This window comes from Phocoena phocoena, chromosome 19, assembly GCF_963924675.1.
Source record: "Phocoena phocoena chromosome 19, mPhoPho1.1, whole genome shotgun sequence".
In the NCBI taxonomy this organism is placed as follows: Eukaryota; Metazoa; Chordata; class Mammalia; order Artiodactyla; family Phocoenidae; genus Phocoena; species Phocoena phocoena.
Genome location: NC_089237.1, coordinates 44,861,644 through 44,880,917, shown reverse-complemented (window position 1 = coordinate 44,880,917; position 19,274 = coordinate 44,861,644). Strand labels below are relative to the sequence as shown.

Below are 19,274 nucleotides of genomic sequence, written 5' to 3'. Positions count from 1 at the left end.
CGCACGGGGCGAGGGCCCCAGGGACGCCGCCACCGCCGCCGCAGGGACGCGCGCCCGCAGCTGCATAGCCCGGCCCTCAGCCCGAGCGGTCGGCTGGGGATGCGGGGATGCGGGGGAGAGAGGAGGGGGACGTGGGTGCCCTGGGCAGTGCTTGTTATAACTCGGCCCCGCGGCATCATGGGGCTTGTAGTCCGCCTCGTGGAACTGGGGGTGGCGAGTGACCGGAGAGGGTCCCGCAGTGGCCCCCTGATTCACTGAGAGAGTGGGGAGGGGAGTCAGGCCTGGCCGGAACGGAGGCAGTGTCCTGACGCCAGTTGGCCTGGGGCGCACCGCCACCCGCTGGCATCTTGCCTTTTGCTGGGGAAGGAGGGGGTTACAGGCCTTGCTCAAGCCTTAGGGGTCGCGGGAAGGTGTGGCCTTCAGGATTGAGTTTGGGTCCTAGTGGAACGTGAGCAGGATCCAGATTCCAAGAAAAGAGTGACTGATGGAAGGAATCCTGAGAAAGGTGCGGGGCGTTAGTAAGGGTCACTGGAGCAACCAGGAATCTGGCACCTGAAATATTGCGTAGGAGCCTTCCCTGCCTTCTTTCAGAATTCAACTCCATCTTCCACATTTGACGTTAGAAAGAGAAAGTCTATTAAGGCTGGGAGAACAGACCCCTCCCCCATACTCTGTCCTCTGCAAGGACCAGAGTGGGGCTGGGCAGAGACAGCAGCAGGTGGCAGCTCCCCACCTCCACCCCATGTGGTCCCCTCTGGAGAGGAAGTGACTGATTCCAGAGACTAACTCCTTCCTGAAAAACCCCAGGGCAGAGAAGTCTTTCCAGAAGGGTGCCTGCAGATGCCGTGATAAAAGTGGAATTGCCCTCTGGGGCAGCCTATTGCAAGGGCTGGTAGGACCTGGAGTGGCTAGGGATTGGGGTGTCTGAGAGAACCTGAGTTTGAATTCCTCCTTACTATCTGCCTGACCTTAAGCAGATTGCTTAAATTTTCTAGTTTCTCGGACCACTCACCTCTAAAATGTGACACTAAATACTACCTCCTCGGGTGAGCTAAGGATAGTGACTGCCCTGGAAATGGCGCATCCCTCCCCCAACCAGGCGGACTGGGACAGGTGGCGGGACCAGGCACAGAGTCTTCTTGAGCCCACCTTATAACAAGACAGGAATAAGGGATTCCATACCAGCCCTACATAGAACAATCCAGGAAGCATTTTTGTGGGAGGTGCTAGCAAAAGTTTGCAAACTCTCCGAGCCTCTCTCAGGTTTCTTTGTGTGGTCTTCGGTCCTTCCTCCTCCACACCCTGCAGTGCCAGGCCCCGGCGGGAAAGGATGAGGGAGGAGTGGACAGCCTCACCCCTTTCTCCAGGCTGGGAGGAGCCAGCTGGCGTCTCCCGCAGCCGGAGACCGCTGCCCACCTCCACCACGAGGGGTCAGCAGAGTGTCGTGGCTGCTGCCAGAGTTGGGGAGGAGGCTGGAGCGGAGAAGGGACGGCTAGGAGTGGCCGGGAGAATGCCTGTACATTTCCTCATTAAATTGTTTTTAGAGTCTTTTTGTGATCTCTCTTTAACTGTCCTGCTTCCTGAGGTGGCAAAGTCTCCAAAGGGAAATTCTGAAACCTTTTTATCCCTAGCCCCAGACCCAGAAGCTCGTCTGTGGCGGGGCTGGGGGCTTCGGGAACAAAGTTTGGGAAGTGGAGCCCTGCTTCGGCCACTCCCAGGTAGTCCCAGGGCCAACCAGGAGATGGGGCTAGCGGGGTGGGGGGAACGGGGTGACTTATCCTTCCTCCCCTGAAAAGGCTTGGAGCTTAAGGAGGCGGGGAGCTCAGCCTGGATTGGGCGGGCGGGGACGGGGGGTGGCTATCCTCTGGGCAGCCGGAGTTTCTCTTTTTGCCAAGTGGCCCTGGACTCTAAACTCAGGTCGCTTTTCCTCCGGCCTGCGCGCTCCAGCTGCCACGTGCTCGAGACGCGCCCACACAGCAGAGAAACAAAGACAGCCAAGCAATGGGGTTGCCAGCAGCCGCCTCGACTTCTAATAAATGAAATTCCATAGCTGGGGGTCGATCGGGGGTGAACGGGCGGCCACAGCTCGTGGGCTGTGCGCCCAGGAAGAGCGGACAGGCCGCTCCTCCCATCGCCAGGGATGGGGCCACCAAGCCCATGGACAGACTTCTCGGTGGAGTGCAGCACAGGGCGGCAGGTGGTGTTCTCCCCCCCCCCCCCCCCCCAACGCGAGGTATCTTAGCTCGCAGAAACCCTGCCAGAGGAGCTGCTGGCTGTGGGGGGAGGGGGTGCCTGCAGGAAGATTTTTTTTTAAGGTGCGATTATAAATATACCTCGTGGATCGCAATCTCAAACAAACTTGTCAATCTGGGCTGCAGCGAAAGGCGATGGAGGCAGCTTTGCATATATTTCGGGTGGTGTGACTCATGAACATTACTTGTCTCCCCCAGGGAAGCAGCCTGCCACCCACAAGCCACTGCTGCTCTGGCACCGCTGGGATAAAATCAACCAACTCCTGCACCCCTGCCCAAGGACTCCCCTCCTGCTCCCTTGTTACACAGCAGGACTACATGCCGATGGGGAACCCTCCCCTAATCTGGGGAACCGTCCCTTAATCGTGTCACCACTGACCTGGCCCTTGGGCCTGGGCCTGGGCACCCCTGCCCTCTCCCCACAGAGCTCTGGCCTTTTGCTGCTGCAGGGATGGGGGTTGGGTGCACGTGGGGCACACGTGTATGGGGGAGCATGCTCAGTCCAGGGGTGCACCCACGTGCGGCCTGCACCTTCTCTCCCTGTCCACCCCCGCCCACCTCCAATGAGTCTCAGTGTGAAGTCCAGGAAGAAAGGCCACCACAAAAAAGGTCCCTGTATGTTATACGCACACGCCCTGGACACACACACCCCTGGTGGCTCAGAAACACCGTTGATATATACAAGACCGATGCGAAGTGGATATTACTGCACACAGGCACGGTGGTCACTCCTCAGGAGGTCTTCAAAAAAAATTGCCCAGATTCTTTCCTCTCTGGATGAAAGCATGGAGGAGGGATAGATGTCTTTTTAGCCCGGTGGCAGGGGATACACTGCATGACCTCTGGCACCTGGGCGTCCATATTGCTGGCGGTGTGCGTAGTCAGCAAGAGTGTGACCACACATACACCTGGACACACAGGCGGACTCATGGGGGACCAGGATGCACAACTCACCCCAAACAGAGACAGGTACCCTGAACCACAGCCCCTTGATGAGGAAGGGGAGCCCGGGCCTCCAGCTCCTTACTCTCTTCTCTGATCCCCAGGGGTCACTGTCCCCGGAAATGAAGGGGATGGGGCTGTGAGGCAAACTCACACCGTCTGGGGACAGGGGTGCGCCGGAGCCGAGGCCTGGGCCGTAGGAGGCACTGCCGGCTCTAGCCTTGCGGCGGCCGTGGCCCCTTTAAGCGCCCCCGCCCCCTCCCGCCCGCGCTCTCGGCTTCCTTTCTCCTGGAGGCGCGGCAGGCAGGGCCTGGCGGCGGGGCGGGTGTGCAGTCTGCCCCTCCCCCGGTGGGACGGGCCTGCGCCGCTTCCTGCAGGAGCGGCCGGGAGCCGCGCAGGGGGCGGAGAGAGAGAGAGCGGCGAGCGGCGAGCGGCGGCGGGGCGGCGCGGGGCGGCGCGGGGCGGTGCGGGGCGGAGGGCGCCCGAGGGCGAGCGGGCGGGCGGGCACGGCGGGTTCCGGGCCAGCCTCGGGGGCGGACGGTTAGCCGGGCTCGCGGAGCCTAGCCGAGGCCTTGCCGGAGCTGGGCCGGGCTGCAGGGGCCGTCGCCGCCCGGGCCCGCCGCCCGCGCCCCCCACGCTGGCCCAGAGGGCTGCGGCCGCGTCGCCGCTGAGGATGTCCCGGAAGGGGCCGCGAGCGGAGGTGTGTGCGGACTGCAGCGCCCCGGGTAAGCGGGGCCGGGCCGGGGGCGGGACCGCTCACCGAGGCACCGCCGGGCGGGCGCCGGGGCCTGGCGGGAGCGCTTTGCGGGGCCGGAGGGCGGGGCGGGGCCGGGCCGGGGGCTGCGGCCTCCGGCCTCCGGTCTCGGCCCCCGCCCGGGCCACTGCGGAGCCGCGTCCTTGGCGGGAGGGAGGCCTGCGGGGCCGCTGTTTCCTCGCGTCCGTGGACCGGCGAGGAAGGACATTCCCGGCGCCGCCTCCCACCCCTCAGTATGAGGGAGGAGGGCAGCTGGCTGCTCCCCCTTCCATCTCAGTATCCAAACGGAAGCGCCAGCCTGGGGTGGCAGGAGGGCTGTGGCAGAGGCCGGCCGGGTTTAGGAGGTGGGGGCGAGTGTGGTTTTGTGTCATCTCAGTGCCACCCCCGCGTCTTGCACCTGCTGCTCGCATGGTCTGCGCGCCCGCTGGGGTGGCGGAGGGCAAGGGGCAGAGAGCTGGGCAGATGGGCAAGGGGGGCCTGGATACTGTTTCCTCGGGAGCAGATGACGGGGTGGCTACTCCTAGGGCTCCCTGCCCCGGGTTCCCAAGGCTCCTCGCAGGGCCTAGTGTTCAGGGCCACCACGAGCCTGGGCATCTTCCCCCGAGGCGTCCCCAGGCCTGGTGACTGGGAGCAACGAGACAGCTTTTACTGGGTTCCAGTAAGGCCTACTTGGAAGGTGGGCTTGGCGTTACCCCAGCCTGGGCACAGACCCCTCCCCATCCCCTAGCCCAGTCTGGCCAGAAATGGGTAGGGAGCAGTGCCGAGGGGTGCCTAGATTCCTGGGATCCACCTGGCTTCCTGGCCTGCCTCTTGGCTATATTTACCGTGATGTTTCCCTTCTCCTTCCCAGCAGAGTCAGGTCCAGGCTGATGTAAAACCCCCCCCACACACCCCGACCTACTGAGGAAGTGAGGATCAGTGACCCAGAGAGGCTGCTCCATTCTGATGTGGGAGGACACTGCCAGTGATGGGGCTCAGAGCTGGCCTGGGGAAAGGAAAGCCCTGGCCCTTGACCGGCTTCTTTTTAGAAAAGGCACCATCTCCCTGGGAGACCTCTGGGCAGGCTCGGGTGAGGGTGGGGTTGTCTGTGAACCTCTGGGCACAAAATAAGTGTGAGAGTGTGGGGTGCTGTTTTGTGGGCCCGTAACTTGCAGCCACTCTTTGGACAGGACCAGGATCCCAACAGGGAACTGTGGGTGCCTGGCAGAGGCACGGTGATCTGGGTGGTTTTGACCCTGAGGCCTCCTCTCAGGGCATGTCATGGTCTAGAGGGCCTTGAAGAAACTATCTGAGGGGGGGGCAAGGGGAGGAGAGAAGGGGTGTCCCTACCCCTGATTAGTTAGAAACTCTCTCCTTACCCCAGCTGCAGGCAGGTCTGGGGATGGAAGGGCTGGGAGGAGAGCTTGCCTTCCTGTCTGTCTGTCCGAGGCTGTTCTGCACCTCTGCTGGGCAGATGTAGCAGTGGGGAGGGCAGGTAGGACTGGGAGGGGGTTGCTTAGTAAACACTTTATCAGGGAAGCCTGGATTTTGGTGTTGTCTTTGTTTCCAGCTTACTCTGTGACTCATGGCAAGACTTTCCTCACTCTGGGTCTCAGTTTCCTCAACTCTGAGGCAAAGAAGTTGGAGTAGAAATGGTTTTCGAGGACTGTTCCACCTCCAAGTCTGTGGTCCGGATTCTGGGCCAGGGGGACACTGGGCAGCATTAGCAAGGCAGTTGTCCCTTCTCTGCTGCATTTGACTGTTTGGCTGGAAGCCTCTGGATGTCCAGTGGGCATGGGCAGGAGTGGTGTGTATCTGTTGTGTTGGGGTGCCCAGCTCCCCGCCCCCAGTCCTCATCCCACAGAGCCATTTGTGCCCCCCTGGAATCTCCGTTTCCCCTGATCCAGAATACAGATCAGGAGGAGGCAGGTGGTGAGGTCAGGATGGTGGGGTGTGCGGGGTGCTGATGAAGTCTTGCTCACCCCCCACCCCAGCACCTAGCATGGTGTCTGGCACATCGCAGGCATTCTTCAAGTGTCTGGATGCTTCTCAGGACCCCAGCTGACTCTTTGGGGCTACCCCACACCCTGACACTATGATGCGTGGAGTGGCATTTTCAGTTTGGGACCTGTAGCAGCCCAGGTAAGAGGCTTGAGGGAAACCAGCAGTTTGGAGCCCAGGCCCAGAGCCACCTCCTTGGTGTATGCTTCCTACCCAAAGTCGTAGGCTTCTCATTGTGATAGGAGCCCTGCAGTCCCAGCCCTAGGAATGGGGTCGTGGCCTTTTTGTGGTTGGTTAATTTGCAGGGTCATGGAGGTGAAAGGTAAGATGCAGCCCGACCCAGAAGGGCCCTGTCCTCCCTCTGCTCACAGGCCTGGGCACTCGGGACAAGTGTGAGTATGCTGTGAGACGGCTGGGCATAGCATGGCTGCTCTAGCAGCTGGTGCCACCTCGTTAGGCACCGTCTGTGTCCCTGCCTGCCTTGGGAATCCAGGAGAGGGCCAGGGGTCAGGGAACCCTGGAGAATGTTTCCTGCCCCTCCACTCACCCTGCCGCACAGTCCTGGTTTCTCTGTCACGGGCCTGCGCCTCACACCACAGGCCTTCAGGCAGCCTTCCCACTTTGGCAGCCCCAGGCACAGGCGTGAAGACCTCAAGATGCCCATCCTGCAGGCACCTTGAGTGAGCGAGGCTGGCCACCAGCTAGGGACATTTGGGAACCTGCAGGCTCATTTGTCTTCATAATGTAGATTGAGGGGTGGGGTGAGTGATGGGCTGCTTCTTTTACTGAGGTATAACTTATGTACAGCAAAGTGCCTTTTTCTTCGTGTTCAGCCTGACAAGTTTTTACCTGTGTATATACTCGTGTAACCACAGCTCCAGTCAAGAGGTAGAGCGTTCCTATCACCTTATAGAGCTTTCTTGTGTCAACGCCCCCCAAAGGCAGCCGCCATTCTGACCTCTATCCCCATGGATTAGTCTTGCCTGCTTTCAAGATGGGGGGGCTTCTCCCTCTTGTCTAGTGAGGATCTGGTCCCTAGATAAGAAGAGGCTGGCTCCGGGCCCTGGAGGTCACCAGTGGCTTTGGGTGGTGACATGTATTCACCTTAATAGGCCTCCATGGGGTTGGTGCTGGCGAACATTATCCCAGGACCCCTCCTGCCACTTGCTCACACATACCAGACGCCCCCCGCCCCACGACTGAAGCAGAAGCCCAGGGGGAAGGTTGGCAGGGTACTGAGGAGGGGACCACATCCCCTAACCCTTCTTCCCCCTACCCTTCTGCCCTGAGTTTGGTCCTGGAAGCCTATTTGGGGGCAAGGGTCCCTTAACCTTAAATTACAATAGCCGTTTGACTTTCAGAAACCCTTCCTGGCCCTTTGGCTTAGGAACTGGCCTAGGTGGGCCTTGGGGGCTCCTGCTTGGGTAGGCCCAGGCCCCTTGGACATAGGGAGTAGGTAGTAAGGTGACCCATCTGTGTCATCCAGAACTGAGCTGGCACCAGTGTGCCCCAGACCAGGACAGTGTCCCCTGCCCACCCTTCCTATTTCAGGTCACCGTGGAAGAGAGGGAGAACCCCTCCCCCAGGCTGGGGGAGTGCCGAGCAGAGCCTTGGACCCCTTTCCCCAGATCCTGGTCACTGCCTCATTCAGGGGCTCACCGTGTCTGGTCTGGCCCTGGATATCTGGCCAGCCTTCCCAGGTCTGGCTTCTCCGGTAGGGCCACGGGCTTGGGGTGGAGGCCTTAGAGCTGCCCATTTATGATCCTGGCCTGGGCGGCTCCCTCCTGACAGGAAACCCCACCATTTCAACAAGAGGAATTCAGGCTGCGTCATTTCCAGCTTCCTGCCTGGGCTGGCGGAGGGGGCTGGCAGGCAGACCCCTGACCCAGTGGTGTTTGGGGGTGGGGGGGGAAGGAGCTTTCCATGCCTGGGGGGTGGGGGTGGGGGGGGCCTCACCGTTTGGGTAAAGCCAACACTAAAGTTTGCTCTAGGGCTCCCCCTCTTGGCACAGATGGCGGGTCCTTTCCTCGTGGGCCCCTCAGCCTCCGAGGAAGGTGTATGGCGGGTACCTCCTGCATCCCTCTGCCCTGTTTTGGGGGGATCCCTAAAGAAGTCCAGACCCAAAGAACTGAGCCCTCCTCCTTTCACCTCCTGTTTCCATGCCATGGAGGGGACACTCACCACGGCAGAGCTCAGGCTGTATCCTGACTCAGTTTCCTCACAGTTCTCTGGCGAACACTGGTAGAAGTCCTTGCAGGGAAGGGTATGAGAATTGCCTTCTGGTTGGAGAGGCTCTCATTACCCCAAGCCTGTCCCCTCCCCTGGTGGGGGCTGCTCTGGACAACATGAGCACTAGGGGCGAGGCAGAGAGCCAGTCCCCACCCCCTCACCGCCCGCCAGGACGGGGCTTCGTGAGACAGGCCGGGGGCCTGGGCAGAGCACAGTGTCCTGCGAGAGAGGCTCCCTGCCCCCACTCTCCAGTGGCACACAATGGCTGCTTTCTCCCCCGTGACCTTTCTGCAGCCTGAGCTGTATGCAGCTGTCTCCTCCCCCTCTCCCAAGGGGCCTGGGATGGGTGGCATCTCCCCTGCCCTGGAGAAGGACCCCAGGAGTTCCCATCCTGCTCTGGTCCCCCTTCTTGCTTCTAAAGTTCACTTCTCCCCAAGGAGTGGAGAGTGGCTCCCATGGCCCTGGCCCACTTGGGGCTGCAACAGCAGCTGGTGTGAACATGGCATGGTCTCCAGCGTCTAAATGCCTGGGTTCACATCCCAGCAATCCCACTCATTAGCTGTGTGGCTTTGAATAAGCACCCTAACCTCTCTGAGACACTGTTTCCTCATTGGTAAAGCAGGGGTAGCATTTCCCACCTTGCCTGACAGTCAGAGGTACCATACTTATGGCACCCAACTGGTACACAGTGGGTACTCAGTCAGTGTTAGTTCCTTTGCTCTCTCCATCCCCCTTAAGAGGGGCTCCAGCGCACCCCATCACTGGTGGTGTCAGGAGACTCGGTCATGAAAGGGGCTCTTACCTGCCAGTGGAGGACAGAGGCGGGAGCCCCCAGAGGGGTGTGATGGGTCAGGCAGGTGAGCTAGTGGTTCTAAAAGAAGGCAGAGTGTAGGAGAAATGTAGCACTGATCCGGACGCAGGAGTGCCTAGAGATGTGTGGCGTGTAGTCCGTGGGGACTTCTGCCTCCCTGGGGCAGGGCTAGGGTGGCAGCCTTGTTCCCTGGGGAAAGGCTGTGGAACTTGTCGCAGTGGCTGTAGGACAGGAAGCTTTGCCCGCTGAGTAGGCCCTGGGGACCACACCTCCCCAGAGGGGCAAAGACATGTAGGAAAGGGCTTGGCTCTGATGGGAGTCCCTCCCACCTCCAGAGCTCAGCGTCCTCATCTCTGGTCCAGCTCCCAGAGCCTTGGGGGACTGAGTGAGCAAACGTGCGTGGAGTTCTAAGCGTAGTGCGGGCCCAGGGCGGTGTTCAGGAGGCCTCGCCCGTGTCTGGCTGCGGCTGACCCTTACCCCCACCCGGCAGACCCCGGCTGGGCCTCCATCAGCAGGGGTGTGCTGGTGTGTGACGAGTGCTGCAGTGTACACCGGAGCCTGGGACGCCACATCTCCATCGTCAAGCACCTTCGCCACAGCGCCTGGCCCCCCACTCTGCTGCAGGTACGGGCTGTGCCGGGCCGTGCTTCCTTCCCCGTAGCGTGTGCTGAGCGCTGGCACGTTTCCCCCCCGCCCTGCACCCACATACACAGCTGTCTGGATCCCGCAGCTTCCGGGGGCAGCACCCACCCAGGGCAGAACCCGATCCTGACCCTCTCCACCCGGGCGCCGGCCCACACGGAGAGGAGGCTTCCAGGACCGGAGTCACACAGACCTGGGCTCTCACCCCAGCTCTGCCACCTAGTAGCTCGGCCATGTGGTGTTGACTTTAACGTCTCAGAGCCTTGGTGTGCCCACGACGTCACCCGAAGTGCTAAGCAGGACCCGCATCCTTGGCTGGGATGGCCTGACTGGGTAGGGGTGCAGCGGTGCCAGGCACACAGTAGGCCTTTTAGTACTGTGTCCAGCCTGGTGCTCGGAGGTGTTCCCCAGTGCGCAGTGGGCATTCTCACTCTGGCACCTCTTCCCTACAGATGGTGCACACGCTCGCCAGCAACGGGGCCAACTCCATCTGGGAGCATTCCCTGCTGGACCCCGCGCAGGTGCAGAGCGGCCGGCGCAAAGCCAACCCCCAAGACAAAGTCCAGTGAGTCGGGCTTGAGGGGTGGTGGCTGAGGTTGTGCGCTCAGGGGCAGGAGCCTGGGAGGTCGCTGGGCGACTGGCCTCTCCCGCTCTGCTCCCCATTTCCTCCTGCGTGCTCCATGCAGCCCCATCAAGTCAGAGTTCATCAGAGCCAAGTACCAGATGCTGGCTTTTGTGCACAAGCTGCCCTGCCGGGACGACGACGGAGTCACCGCCAAGGACCTCAGCAAGGTTTGCGGGGCGCCACAGCGGACGGCTGGGCCTCTCCTCTCCTCACCCACAGTACCATCACCACTGAGCCCTAGGCCCCCAAGGCAGCCAGGTCAGGCAAGCATGGTGGGCACGGTGGAGGGACGAGATTGCGTGGTCAGGCCGCGTGTGAATAAGGCCCCTCCGCTCCCAAGTGGATACACGAGGCTAAAATTCTTCAGCTGCTGCCCGAAAGGCAGAAAACTCTGGGCAGTTTCTGAGCCTCCCAGAGCCTCGGTTTCCTTATCTGTAAAATGGGAAAGAAGTAGCATCTACCACAGAGTTAACAGCTGTGGTAGGTGGTGACTGACTGCAGCTGTGATTAATGGGCATGAACTCCTAGTGGGAAGCCCTCTGTCTCCTCGACAACCTAACTTCAGCTGGGCCCCTTGGAGCTGGTAGGAGTCCCAGGTGGGCCTGGACCAGGGGCCGCTGGAGGTGGGAGGGGCCCCCCCACATCCGTTTGTGGCACACTCTGCTCCTCACAGCAACTCCACTCGAGCGTGCGGACGGGAAACCTGGAGACGTGTCTGCGCCTGCTGTCCCTGGGTGCCCAGGCCAACTTCTTCCACCCGGAGAAGGGCACCACACCGCTGCATGTGGCTGCCAAGGCAGGGCAGACGCTGCAGGCCGAGCTTCTCGTGGTGTACGGGGCTGACCCTGGCTCCCCTGACGTTAACGGCCGCACACCCATTGACTATGCCAGGTGAGGGTCCGCTGAAGGGTGAGGCTTAGGTGGGTGTGGGGAGCGGGCTGCGGCTGTAGGGCTGAGCCATGCCCCTCCCCACAGGCAGGCGGGGCACCATGAGCTGGCGGAAAGGCTAGTCGAGTGCCAGTATGAGCTCACTGACCGGTTGGCCTTCTATCTCTGTGGACGCAAGCCGGGTGAGCAGTGTGTGGGGCAGGCTTGGCTGGGCCAGGCAGGTGGGACCCAGACACACCCCAGCAGCAGGTGCCATGGTGACAAAGCCGGCTGGGGAACAACGTTACTAGGCAACTGGCTCCTGTGAAATTGCTGCAGGCTCTGGGCTGCAGCGTGTTGGGGTAGGGAGTGGGGGTGGGCATAACTTCCAGCCAGTTCCCAGGGCTCTTGGGGGTGGCCTGCCCTCCTCCCTTCCCCTGTCACTTCTGGGTGCCAAGCCCTGCTCGTGGCAGTGAGGTGGGCTCCCAGCTGCTAAGGCCACCCAGCACCAGTGACTTGGCATTTTTATTTTTATTCAGATCACAGGAATGGGCATTACATCATCCCACAGATGGCAGACAGGTGAGTGCCCACCTGACACCCCTTCCCAGAGGCGGCTGACTGACCCCCAGAGCCGCCCCCACCCCCCAACTCTTCAGCTTTAGGGGCCTGGGACCCCCACCCCCATTCCCCTTCGGGGCTGGAGGCACAAGCATATCGCAGTCCAGTCCTCACTCCCTAATGCTGGGCCCCAAGGCAGGTAAGAAATGTTGACTCAGCACGCGGCCAGCACAGCCTAACCCCCATGGCTGTCAAGCACATGGGGTTTGAGTACAAGAAACAGCCCCCCCAGGAGCAGCGGATCACTGAGTTATGTTCCCAGTGGCACTGACCCCAACTGTAAAACCTTTAGACAAATTTTTGCTCTTCAGTGAAAAGGTGGTAGGCCCCGGGAGTTTGACTAACTTTGGGATTCTGCCAGGCCAAAATTGGGCAGGGGCTGCGGGCCCAAGGCCAGTAGAGGTGTTTCTGCCTCTTATCCAAGAGGCCCCAGGAGCTCAGGCTCGGGGTGGGGGTTGGGGGTGGGATGCTCACCCAGCTCACAAGATGGATGCTGGCGCCACCTGGTGGCTGCCAGTGTGGCCAGACGGGGATGGTCAGACCTGGGCACCTCGGATCCCTGAACGCCCAGATCTTCTCTCTGCTGAGACCCCAAGACACCCCGCTACTTTTCTGGTCTGATTTTGCCTGATGTGTCTGCCTGCTTGCGTGTGTGTTGTAAACGTGTTCTCAATGAAATGTTAACCGACCACCTTCCCAGTGCCAGCTGTTCTTGCCGCTGGACCCAGAGGTAACTCAGGCGTGATCCCTACCCTTAAGGAGGTCACAGCCAAGAGGAGAGGCACCCTAGTCAGTTGTAGTCCATTGTGGGGAGTGCAGCAAAAGAGGCAAAGGCATAGACGTCAGAAATGTTGTGCCAGGAACTACAGGCAGACTGTGTAGCTGAAGCATGTGAGAGGCAGGCAATCTCAGGAGCAGGACTGGAAGAGAGACGGGGCAAGAGAGTGGCTGGTCCTGAGCCCCGACAAGAGCTGAGACCACCCCAAGACCCCAAGAGCAGAGAGGTTCCGACACAGTCGTGTGGAGTCTGCTCTGCCGCTTACTGGCTGTGTGGCTTCAGGCAGGCTCCTTAACCTCTCTGAGCCTTAGTTACTGCTCCTGGAAATAAGGGTGACTGTACCTATCTTTCTGGGCTTCTGAGAGGATTAAATGAGATAGTGCCTGCAAAGCATTTAGCGTTTTTATTTCGTTTATTTTTTTGGCCGCACCGCGTGGCTTGCGGGATCTTAGTTCCCCAACCTGGGCCCCCGGCAGTGAAAGCACCGAGTCCTAACCAGTGGACCGCCAGGGAATTCCCTAGCATATTTTTAAGGGAGCTTTTTGTTGAAGTGTGCCATACATAACCTGTTACTATTGAAAAGTTCTTAAGGCAAGGGGTAGCGCAGCCAGATGTGTCAAAAATACTTTGGCTTCTGGGTGAATAAAGGGGTGCAGGGGCAAGACTGGAAGCGGGAAGATGGGTGAAGAAATGTTGCAAAAGACCAGGCAGGAGGATGGAATGGCAGAACCTGGGGAAAGCCTGGCTAGGGCTTGAGGGTGAGGGAGGTTGCAGGTGACCCCCAGGAGCTGCCGCTGGTGCGGTGGGTCACTGAGAGGAAGAGCGAGCCGGCCGAGGAGGGGCTGGGGGGAAGATGAGTTGGGCTTGGTACATTCTGGGTCTGAGCTTGACGTGGGAAGGCGTTTGCTGCCCTGCTCCTGGGTAATTGCTGCCTCTGTCCTGTTCTTCCCTCTGCTGCCTTCCTCTGGACTTAGATCTCGGCAAAAGTGCATGTCTCAGAGGTATATGGTGCCTGCTCGGGAACAGGCTCTGGAGGTTTGGTGGGGCAGGGAGGCATTTGGTGTGCAGCACCTGGGGTGTCGTCTCCCTGGGATCCCTGCATGTTTGGGAGGTCACTGGCAGGGGCCTGGCCACTGCTCACGTCTGGCCTCTCCCCTCTTCCCCATTCCCGTCTCCCTCCTTCGTCCACAGCCTAGACCTGTCCGAGTTGGCCAAAGCTGCCAAGAAGAAGCTGCAGGCGGTGAGTCTACTCAGGCCCCTAAGGCTTGGAGCTGCCCTCCATCTCTGACCCGCCCCCGTCCCTGCGATGGCTCCCCCTTTCTCTGACCTGGTGCCCTCTTCCAAGTCTTGGACCTGCCCCTCACTCTAGTCTCCTCAGTCACCTGTCCTCCACCTCCGCACCCCTCGCCTTTGACCCTGGCTCTGCCCTCCTAAGGCTCCCAGGGCATGAGGCGCATCTCTAGCTACCTGGGCACTAACCAGTCTGCTTTGGTCTCCCTCTGCCTCTCCCACCTCGGAGCTTGGCAGGCAGACCCCTACCCCAGTTGCCAGTTCTGAGACTGGGGGGAGGGCTGGGCGGCACAAGGGACACACAAGTCGTTTTCGACATCTTCTAAGATCCTGGTGAGCTGGCTTGCTTGGCACTGGCGGGGGGGGGGGGGGCAGTGGATCTGACAAAGCCTGGGTCCCCATCTCCGCCTCCAGCTCAGCAACCGGCTTTTTGAGGAACTTGCCATGGACGTGTATGACGAGGTGGATCGAAGAGAAAATGACGCTGGTGAGCCGGGAGGGGATCGAAGCCTCGGGCAGAGGGGACAGCGCGCCTGCCTGCTGGGGAGGGGCCGGGATCTGGTGTGGCTCTGGGGTCCTTTTACTGGGACTAGGAAGAGGTACCGGGGGCTGGTCTGCTCCGCAGGCCTGCACGTAAGCCCCGGCCAGCTGTGAGCCCAGCCCGGCAGGCAGAGCGTGCTGAGCTGGAGGCCGCCAGCCTGCTTCTCCCCCCAGTGCCCTGGACTGGGGCTCCTCTGCTCTGGCTGCCTCCCGCTTTGGCTCTCTCCCCAGTCCCACTCCGCCCCCTACATCCCTTCTTCCTGGCCACAGCCAGATTCCAGCCCAAACTCCCGGTTGGCAGGGGCTGGCGGGAGGGAGTCGCCTCGTTCTGTTTGTCAGTCCCCAACCGGCCTCTCCCTGACCCAGCCTTACTTCCCCTGTCCGGAGACCACCCCTTTCTTGAACACCAACACTCGGTGGGCATGGGGAGGAGCTCAGAAGGCTGTGCTCCTCGCTTTCCCACCTCCACCCCGTGGGCCTGGCCACCGCAGACCATCCGCTCCCTGCCCCTCCCCCCCAGTGTGGCTGGCAACCCAAAACCACAGCACCCTGGTGACAGAGCGCAGTGCCGTACCCTTCCTGCCCGTTAACCCTGAATACTCAGCCACGCGGAATCAGGTGAGTGGGCTGGACCAGCGTGGGGGGGTGGGGCTGGGGCGACGATCTCCTCTCCTGGGGCCACCAGCTCTATGGATCCTGCCCTTCCTGGCAGGCTGCTGTCTGGGCCGAGTCTTCCCCACTCCTGGCTGTGGCCTCTCCCTGGCCCCGCTGGCTCTGGGATTTGGGAATGGGGAGGAGGCTGTTCTTTGGAGCATTTGGTGAGCAGCCCCCTGGGGGGGTCCCAGCCTCTTCCTGAGAGCTCCCCTAGGCACCCCGAATCTGTGTCATTCCCCACCCCCTGCCCTGGCCCAGCGAGCTGGTCTGGCACGTTTTAGCTGTGGTTAAGTCAACTGTCGGACGGCCTGGCTGCTTTGTCCCCATCTCTGTGTGTCAGCCCTAAGGGCCTTCTCACACCGGCCTGGCCCTTTCTGCCTCTCAGGGGCGGCAGAAGTTGGCCCGCTTTAATGCCCGAGAGTTTGCCACCTTGATCATCGACATTCTCAGTGAGGCCAAGCGGAGACAGCAGGGCAAGAGCCTGAGCAGCCCCACAGGTGGGAAGGGCGTGGATGGGGGCGCGGTGGTGGGCACTGTTCCAGGATATTCTCTCGTGGCTTCCTTCTGGGGGTGGCATGATAGATGGGCCGTGTGAGCCCTGAGTGACAGGCCTGTGCCCTCAGACAACCTCGAGCTGTCTGTGCGGAGCCAGAGTGACCTGGACGACCAGCACGACTACGACAGCGTGGCCTCGGACGAGGACACAGACCAGGAGCCCCTGCGCAGCGCTGGTGCCACTCGGAACAACCGTGCTCGGGTCTGAGCGCTGCCCCTCCCCACACCTCCACCAAGGCCCTGCTCCATCCTCTCGTAGCTCGGGCCTCGGGGACAAGGGGACTGACAGGCTCACGTCTCCTTCTGCAGAGCATGGACTCCTCAGACCTGTCGGACGGGGCCGTGACGCTGCAGGAGTACCTGGAGCTCAAGAAGGCCCTGGCTGCCTCCGAGGCAAAGGTGCAGCAGCTCATGAAAGTCAACAGCAGCTTGAGCGATGAGCTCCGGAGGCTGCAGCGGGAGGTGAGGATGGGGGCCTCCCAGGGCCCCAGTGCGGGGAGGAGTTACTCCCTCCTGGAGGTGGTGGAGCTGCCTGGACCATCCGGAGTGTCTTGACACCACTCTCACTCTCAGATCCACAAGCTGCAGGCCGAGAACTTGCAGATCCGGCAGCCGCCGGGGCCGGCGCCCACAGCCCCACTCCCCAGCGAACGAGTGGAGCACACGCCCGTGGGGCCTGGCGGGAGCACCCACCGCAGAGACCGCCAGGCCTTCTCCATGTATGAACCGGGCTCTGCCCTGAAGCCCTTTGGAGGCCCCCCTGGGGATGAACTCACCACCCGGCTCCCGCCTTTCCACAGCACTGTGAGCTGCCCACGGGCCTCGGGGTCGGGGGTGGAGACGGGGCTGGGACCACTGCAGGGCCCTCTATGACGCCCACTGTGCCACTCCCAGGAGCTGGAGGATGACGCCATCTATTCAGTGCACGTCCCTGCTGGCCTTTACCGGGTAAGCAGGGCCTGAGGGAGGTGGGTCCGCTCCCACAAATAGGTTGTGAGCCCCAGCAGGTGCCAGGCTCTATGCTGGACGCTGGGCACAGGGATGACTGGACACACACGGTCCCAGCCTCACTGCAGGGAAGCCACAAGGTGAGTGGTGGGGAGGAGGAGACTGACTCCAGCCCTGCCTGGGTTTCAGGTCCGGAAGGGGGTGTCGGCCTCAGCTGTGCCCTTCACTCCCTCCTCCCCCCTGCTGTCGTGCTCCCAGGAAGGAAGCCGCCACTCGGTAATGTGCATCTCCAGGGCCCGAGGGATGGGCTGAGTGAGATGTGTGCTTGGGAGGTGATGGGCGGGGGGGGGGGGGGGCGTCTGTGAACGTGCACCTTACCTGCCACCCCTTCCCTGTACCCCTCCAGAGCAAGCTTTCCCGCCATGGTAGCGGCGCAGACAGTGACTATGAGAACACGCAAAGTGGGGACCCGCTGCTGGGGTGAGGCACCCGGGGGAGGGGGGTGAGTGGCCCCTGATGGTCTGTGAGGGTGTAGGCAAGTGGCCTCACGGCTGGAATGCCTCCCTCTCTCCTCTCTAACCCCAGCCTGGAAGGGAAGAGGTTTCTAGAGCTGGGCAAGGAAGAGGACTTCCACCCAGAGTTGGAAAGCCTGGATGGAGACCTCGACCCTGGGCTTCCCAGCACAGAGGATGTCATCCTGAAGACGGAGCAGGTCACCAAGAACATTCAGGAATTACTGCGGGCTGCCCAGGAATTCAAGCATGACAGGTATGGAGGTGGGTGGAGGCTCGTATGGACTTCTGGGGTGTTGCAGAGGGTAAGAGAGGGACCAGTGTTCCACTGTCCCTGGGAACCTTCCCTGAGAGCCCTCCTAATTAATTTACCCTCCCCTCCCCCCATAGCTTTGTGCCGTGCTCAGAAAAGATCCATTTGGCTGTGACTGAGATGGCCTCTCTCTTCCCAAAGGTACAGGGGCCAGAGAGGGGAGCAGGACTGGGCGGCACCTCAGGGTGGGGCAGGGCCTCAGGGCGGGGCAGGTGTAGAGGATCTGACAACTACCTGAGTGGAGCCATGGACAGACACACTGGGCCACATCATGGCTCGTGGTTTGAAATCCAAGGCCCAACAACTCCCTCTGCCCTCCCTCCAGAGGCCAGCCCTGGAGCCAGTGCGCAGCTCCCTGCGGCTGCTCAACGCCAGCGCCTACCGGCTGCAGAGCGAGTGCCGGAAGACGGTGCCCCTGGAGCCTGGCGCCCCTGTGGACTTCCAGCTGCTGACTCAGCAGGTGATCCAGTGCGCCTACGACATCGCCAAGGCTGCCAAGCAGCTGGTCACCATCACCACCCGAGAGAAGAAGCAGTGACCACTCTCCCTGCACCCTCACCCGCACCCTGGGACCTCACTGGCCATGGGAGCTGGGCCCCTCCAGACACTAATCCCCACCCCAACAGAGCCGCTGGCACAAGTGCCCTTAGTGCTGCCACTCTCACCTGGCAGCCAGGTGCCCTGGTGCCCGTCCCCCTCAAGCTCCCAAGGATGGGGAGGTGAGGTGGCAGGAGCTTCTGTCCCCTACATTCCATGCACCTCTCCCTGTACATAGCATCCCCTCCCCCTCTAGTGTGCCGGGGCCTACAAGGCGTCACTCCCAGCCCCTTGCCCTCTAGGGCACCCTCAGCAAAGGGTCGGGTGGGGACACTCCGAATGGGGTGGTTCCCTTACATGCACCCCACCCCCATGAGCCAGTCCAGCCCTATTGGGGGCTGAGCGGGGGCATCCCCCCCCTTGTACATAATACCTGTGGATGTCCCCACCCTGTAGCCACCAGCCCCCTGCTGCTCTCCTTCAATGCCAAACGGCCCCAGCCTAGGGCACAGGCCCCCAACCTGTGCTCCTGGGGTCCCCAGCAGCAAACACTGGAAAAGTCTTTTTTCTCTCTCTCCTCTCTCCCACCCCTTAATTTTAACGTTGTGGTAACTGAGTGTCCCTGCGTGCCTGTGTGTGAGTGTGCGGGGCGGCAGTGCCGTTCCGGAGGCCTGGCCCGACTGGAGTTTTGTGAGGGGGTGAGGGGACCAGAGCAGCAGGACCCGTGTTGGGCGTTGGCCCCTCCCCCCCATCCTGGGGCCAGGGACTGCCGGGTAACCAGCTGGGGTCCTGCCCTCTGCCTCCCCTCATTGTTCCCCCCACTCATACCCTTTCACTATGAACGTAAAAGGAAAACCACTTGGCTCCATCTCTCTTCCCCTCCCTTGTGGAGGGAGATTGTACTGGTTGGGGCAGAGAACTGAGCACCTGAGCCTGGGGCTGGCTCCCCGGGGTCCCTGACTCAGCTGAGAGCCCCCTCCCTGTAACCCCTGAGAGGCCAGTGCCTGCAGTATCTGGGTCCCTGGAGCCTGGGCTGCAGCCTGGGAAGGCTGAGAGGCAGATGGCAGCGCCCACCAGCTCCTCTCCCCGTCCCGCCTCTGTCCCGGGGGCCAGGCTCTACCTGTGTGGTGGTGGTGGTGGTGGGCTGAGTGTCAAGATGTGTGTCATGTACATTTGTATCAAAAATAAATAAGTGACCATGTGCCCTTTCTGATGCTTAGGGAACTGTGGGAGGGATTGGGGAAGTGGCAGACGTGAAACGGAGAAAGACCAACCTGGCAAAAGTATGAAGCAAGTGAAGACCACGACTCTTCCAGCCCCTGTACTTGAGGGAAGGGAAGCCCCTGTCATCTCTTAGAGGAGTCCTGGAAATAACAATGTTTCAGTAAATACCACCACCATCCCCACCACCTGCTCACCCCTGG

General features: G+C 61.2%; 1 protein-coding gene across 2 annotated transcripts; it reads left to right on the top strand.

Annotated features, from left to right (window-relative positions):
* The first annotated feature begins 3,867 nt into the window (after positions 1–3,867).
* Positions 3,868–19,051, top strand: GIT1 (GIT ArfGAP 1). Of its 2 annotated transcripts, XM_065896368.1 has the most exons (21): positions 3,868–3,919; positions 9,459–9,592; positions 10,063–10,175; positions 10,297–10,402; positions 10,909–11,126; positions 11,211–11,305; positions 11,642–11,684; positions 13,476–13,502; positions 13,693–13,741; positions 14,206–14,278; positions 14,852–14,949; positions 15,371–15,482; positions 15,609–15,742; positions 15,850–16,002; positions 16,114–16,344; positions 16,435–16,488; positions 16,678–16,764; positions 16,895–16,968; positions 17,074–17,256; positions 17,391–17,454; positions 17,639–19,051. In XM_065896368.1, exons 1-21 carry the CDS (start codon positions 3,868–3,870, stop codon positions 17,849–17,851), a joined length of 2,313 nt encoding a protein of 770 aa, XP_065752440.1. In that variant the 3' UTR covers positions 17,852–19,051. The 2 variants fall into 2 exon arrangements, with proteins under 2 accessions (XP_065752440.1, XP_065752441.1); XM_065896369.1 differs by lacking the exon at positions 13,476–13,502.
* The last annotated feature ends 223 nt before the right edge of the window (positions 19,052–19,274 follow it).